Genomic DNA, 5,845 nt, shown 5'->3' on the forward strand with positions numbered 1-5,845 from the left:
GGAAGGTGACAGCAGCAGAATGCGGGGTTACAAACATATAAACACAAAGTGTGTTAGTCATTGGGTTGGGGGCTCTCGACCTCCTCTGGGTAGCATTCAAAGATGTCTTCATGTTCTACCTTCATTACTGATGTCGCTTCTGAAATTGGACAAGGATTTTAGTTAGCGATTGTAGTTAACTTTGACATCTACCGGCACATTACAAGTCCTTGACCATGAGCCGTGATCTCGTATTGCCAATGCTGGTGTGGCGATCCAGGGAAGACGATGTGCTGCAACCCTTTTGGTACCTAGTGGTCGTTCCACCTAAAGGAAGAATAGGGTTGAGGTAATACCAGGTCCCCTATTGGTGCACTGCTGATGATGACCATAACACAAATCAGAAGGTATATGCACTAATAAAAGTTTGTACTGTGGTTGGCAGTGGTGGGTTGCGAAATGAAATGGGAGCAAGTCAAGAGAGGAACTTGTCGTCTGTGACGACGGACGGCGGGAACGGGTTTTCTCCTCCGTATGACTGACTCCGTATGACGTGTTGTATAATTGTCCGTGGACTTGTGGAGAGTGGTTGACTTCCTGCTCCCTGGGCGCGCGCCAGTCTCTGTGCACTGACTGTTCGGTTTCCCTATATGTAGGTCCGTTTGCGTGTACGTGGGCGCGTCAGCACATGAGTAGTTACTACACTCACTAGACAGCACAGACAATTGATGTCCGATGAGTCACCTTAATGTGATGGTTTGTGGGTATGAAAAAGGTCAAGTCTCGTGGTACAGTGAGCGACTGTCAGGTGAACAGTCAAGTACGTGAGTGATTGGGTAGCTACACGCTCAAGCCTATACAGAAACATTCGAGATGTCGATGTTGAGTTCGAATCGCAGACATCCCGGTCGGTGATTTTACGCCTTAACCACTGACTAACTCGGAGGCTGCGACCGGAGACCGAGCTGTACGTCTAAAAGTCCATATTTCTACCTGACTCCGGTGTGGCATTGAACTATGGGCCACGTGCTTATGCACTTCGACATTCGAGCAGATCTCATGCGCACTACGTGATGTGGATCCTTGGTGTTCAGTTGAATGAGTGGGTATCGGACACGGTAGTCCTCTAACCGGTACGTCCTAGTGAATGGTTACTACGACCGTAATCACCGGGGACATGTTTGACCAATTAAGGGGAATGGGATTCCGAAGCAACACCTATGCAGTTAGCTGATCACGAAGGAGAACATTGAAAGTGAAATATGGTACGTTAAACAAAAGTCTAAAATCTGATGACATTAATCTCGTAAAATGGGAAGCGGGAGCACAAAACAGGGTGGCATAGGTGTTTTGTCTGTGGGAGCTAGTTGGATGACTTAAGCGCCTGATGGAATTTATTCTATCGCACTGAAAGTCTAGTCACTTGAATGGGGAAAAACCTCAAGGAATACAAAAGACACCGGAAGAAGATAGGCTATATTGCAAATGAAACAATGGAAGAAAGCGCTGCAGCTCAGTAGGCTACAACAGAGAGAAAACGAAATCTTGGTGAAATATTACAAAGGATAGAATCGTCCGTTAGGACCTGGTTGTCCTAATACCTCCCTTCTCAAAATGTGTGTAGGTTTTCAGATTTTGAATCACCTGCATTGGTGTAAATGGTTTTGGGTTACGACGGGACCACCGTCTTGGTGTGCATATGGATTCGACTGGGAGGTTGTCTGTTTGTGCAAGAGGCACATGTGTAGGCGGTAACTCAAGGGAATCTAACAGTGTGTTCAGGGGAATTGAGTTATCCGATGTAGCCGGTGCAGCGTGATCAGCGTGAAGTTGGTTTGCGTGACAGACCCGTGCGACAGACTGTACGTCACCTTCGTATATGACGTTGCCCACGCGACGCTTGATGTAACCAAGAGTCAATTTCTCTCCACCGTGCGATAGTCCTCAGTCAAGGCCGAATCATCTGGTTTATAGGTGGTGTGAACGGCACCATGATGGCGGTTGAATTATCGGTCCATTTGTATGTTCCTTTTTCGTAAATGCGCACTTCATCTATGGGTAAACGGATTTTACTCCCAAAAAGCGCTTCCGCGGGTGAGTCGTTGTTTGACACATTTGGGTCAATATCTCACGGTAGCCTAACAAGAAGGTTTCAATAGTCTTCGCTGACGTTCCCTCCCCTTTACGTTTTTGAAGCGCTCGTTTGCAATTGTCGACAAAGCGTTCGACCTGTCCGTTAGACTGAGGATGGAATGGCGGTGATCTAACGTGGTGAACCCCATATTGCTGGCAAAACAAGGCAAAATCCGCCGAGGTAAATCCTCTGCCACCAATGTTCCTGGCGTGCCGTAAGTGGCAGAAGATTCGGGTGAGCTGCAAAACTGTGTAGCAGGAAGTCGTGTGATCCATCGTGATTACCTCCGGCCATTTACTGTAAGCGTCAACGATGATAAAGTAATACTGATTGTTAATTGGTCTAGCAAAATCAACATGTAAACACGACGAAGAGTTAGTTGGTGCAGGCCAATAAAATAACTCGGTCTTCCGTGGCGATTTTGCAGATCACTGACAGGACTGCACAAGTTCTTTGATATGTTTTTCCACACCCGGCCAGTATACATAACTGCGCGTCAAGGTTTTCATGCAGTTGATACGTGGGTGTTTAAAATGAAACCGTTTTAGTACCCGCGCTTGCTGTTTGGTTGGTTTTATAACACGTCCACCGAAGAGGACAACCATTGACCTCAGATAGAGAAAATCGTCTGTGCAATAATGACTGAATGTTTCGTATCACTGACGATGGCCAACGTTCGGTTGTAGTGTTGGCATACGGGGTCACATCTGGTTTCGTCCCAGACCATTACTGAAGTAACTGGAAGGGCTCGAATGGATGCAGCGGGGACAGTGCAAATTTCCGATTCGACAGAAATGGAATCCACAACCGTGTCTTCTACCGACTCTAGTTGTGAGTCCATCGGTCTTGATAAGGTGTCTGCCTGGCCGGTGGTATCTGTAGACTGGTATTTGATTGCAAAATTCTAGTCAAGGAAAATGGTCGCCCAGCGCTGGAGACGATTTGTAGTGTATACCGGAACGCATTTCTTCGAACCGAAAATGATGACAACCGGCTTGTGGTTGGTAAGGAGTGTGAACTGGCGACCGTAAATCATTTTGTGGAATTTCTTGACGGCAAATAAGATAGCCGGTGCTTCTTCTATTTGACTGTAATTGCGTTCATCTGGTTTCAAGATCGAGCTTCATGGGCGATGGCTTTTTCAGATCTATCAGGAAGTCTGTGGGAAATGAATGTTCCGATCCCATGATTGAATGCATCTGATACTAGGATGGTATCCATAGAGGGGCTGTAATGTGTAAGCAGCAGGTCCGATGACAGAAGTGATTTAACTTTATCAAAAGCTGATTGACACTGAGGTGACCAAATCCGGATGACATCCTTAAGAGATGGCTGAGGGAACCACGAACATGGTGCACATCTGGGTGATTTAATAGCCTAATGGAATTTATTCTATCACGTTGACAGTCTAGTTACTTGGGTGGGAAAAAACTTCAAGGAAGAAAACAAAGGACAACAGATGAAAATCGGCTATATTGCAGATGAATCAATTGAAGAAGGCTGCGGCTCAGTTGGCTACAACAGAGAAAATAAAATCTCAGTGAAATATTACAAAGGGTAGAATTGTTCGTCCTAACCATACAGGAAAGCCATACGGATCGCATCCGGCCAATTCAACGATCGACAGCTTCTAGTTAGAGAGCAGAGACGTGCAAGACGCAATGGTATCATCGGATCTGTTGGACCTGGAGACGGAGCTAGCTGAATCTGCTGCGACTGTAGTGTGGTGGTCGAATTGGTCCGGTCGGCCACCAGCGAGCACACTGATCCACCCGCTTATAAACTAACTCAAACATATCTAGTTTCTGACGTCATCAGACAGCTGAGACTATGACGGTAATAGAAGTAGCGTTTAGTGGTCATCATCGTATGGACAGAATCTTGGCTAATTCCAGAACATCCTAGGTTCTAGGTTCGTAATGCAGTTCGACTGCTAGGCTGCAATGCCCCGGCCTTGTGTCATAGGAACTAAACCTGCAATGGTACTGGGAGTCATCAGAGATAACAAGATCCATGTTGATACATGCTTCCCTGCTGTATCAGAAGTGACTTTCTACGCCATCTTCATATAAAATAAGCCGAATAATGACTAGTAATCACTGGCCATGTGCGTGTGTACAGGATGTCTGTGTGGTACGGGACAGCAGACACTCTGGCAAACGCTGTAAGCATTAATTGTTCTTTCCTGTCCACTGTCTTCATCTAAGAGAGTGACAAGTGACGCCTCACTTAGAGGCTCTGGTTTGATTGCCATCGTGGACGTCGTTTTCCACCGCCCTCAGTCCTATTTTATATGTTGCACTATATTATACTGTAGTGTTTTGAGTCTTGATGTGATGTATTCGATTTTGTTCCGTTCATGTGTATTGTGTCCGTCTGCAAAAGACCCACTTCCAATCTCCGGGTGTTCTGGAGTGATCCGAATGTTTGCGAACGCATTGGAGCCTAACAGCATGCAATCTAGAATTTATTGCGATCCGGTCAACCACAGCTGGTTAAGGGACTAGGTACGAACTAGTGATTACTACCTTAATTTTGTTCTATTTTCCGTATTTTTAGGCTTGATTTCGTACGTTCACTGGAAAGACCTGTAGGCTCCAGCCCAACGACTACGACCTTATCATTGACCATATATGTTTTGAGCGGTGTATCGTTTCATCGGTCCTATAAACGAGTTGTCATCAATTTGATGAATTCAGAATGACTGATTCTGCGCTGTTAGAAGTCAAAAGCAAAGTACGTTCTTTAACCTTTTTCCAGTTCTGTTGTATAGTTTGATGCGGAGTTCAGACGGTTCAGTATAAATCCTGCCGCACTGAAACAGTTTAATGAATTCTACGCCTCCCTAGAACAACTACACCACCTGCAAGGCATTCCGTTTGTTGTCCAGTATGTGGATCCAAAAAATTCCGACTTGTTGCCGATCAATAATGACAACAACTATGCTGTAGCACTTTCAGCCTCGAAACGACTGCTGCGTATACTGCTTCAGAGAAAAGGTATGCCTTTCTTACCCGCTTCAATTGACACGCACCTCAGGTGAGAGCTACGGGGAGTTATATGGTTACAAGTCCACTAAATCAACCCGTCCGCACAAAAGTGCCGCTAGTGTGCTCCGTTCCTACGCCAGTGTGGATAAACCGAAGGATCCAGCCCGAGCAATTATGATGAAAAATGACTTTCATCTTGTTTCCTCAATTCTGGATGTCGATATCGTCCCCAGGGAGCTACGCCGGTGAGTTTGTCTTTTTGGATATTTTCGTGCCATTGACCGAGAGTTCTCTGTTCCAGTCCATCTTAGTTGTTTGGTCGTCCTGTGCTTTCCCTTTGCGTACCAAAACTGAGGGCTTTGAGAATGTATGTGCAACATTTTTATCGTGTTACTGTTAGTTGACAGGGCGGGGCTCATAACTTGTCGCAGATAATCGACTAGACTGATGGCTATGACTCCGCCAACACCAATGAGGTGTGCCTCACCCAGTATAGTCAAACTTCCATAGTCCTCCCTTTAATGTTATTATTTCTTCCGTTATGTGATCCTTCAGACTGGTAAACCGGCTCTGTACACAGAGGCGTTTTTTTTTACAGAATCGATGCCTCAAAGCCACCTTTTTATCCGGCAGCAAATGCTCTCACGCTGCGAATGCAAATCTTCAAAGGATCTAGGTTGGGTCGTTATGACACTATATATATATATATATATATATATATATATATAATCTAGAATGAAAA

At 45.5% G+C, this 5,845-nt stretch overlaps 1 protein-coding gene across 1 annotated transcript in view; it reads left to right on the forward strand.

Annotated features, from left to right (window-relative positions):
• Nucleotides 1–4,813: 4,813 nt before the first annotated feature.
• The window catches only part of T265_10653 (hypothetical protein), a gene marked incomplete at both ends in the record, with an annotated part of 2,876 nt that continues 1,844 nt past the window's right edge, over nucleotides 4,814–5,845 (forward strand). Inside the window, 3 exons of the mRNA XM_009177097.1 lie at nucleotides 4,814–4,849; nucleotides 4,887–5,112; nucleotides 5,153–5,348. Of these exons, the coding sequence (XP_009175361.1) occupies nucleotides 4,814–4,849; nucleotides 4,887–5,112; nucleotides 5,153–5,348 (458 nt within the window). The remainder of the gene's footprint in view (nucleotides 4,850–4,886; nucleotides 5,113–5,152; nucleotides 5,349–5,845) is intronic.

The sequence above is a fragment of the Opisthorchis viverrini genome (genome assembly GCF_000715545.1).
Source record: "Opisthorchis viverrini unplaced genomic scaffold opera_v5_391, whole genome shotgun sequence".
Classification (NCBI taxonomy): Eukaryota; Metazoa; Platyhelminthes; class Trematoda; order Opisthorchiida; family Opisthorchiidae; genus Opisthorchis; species Opisthorchis viverrini.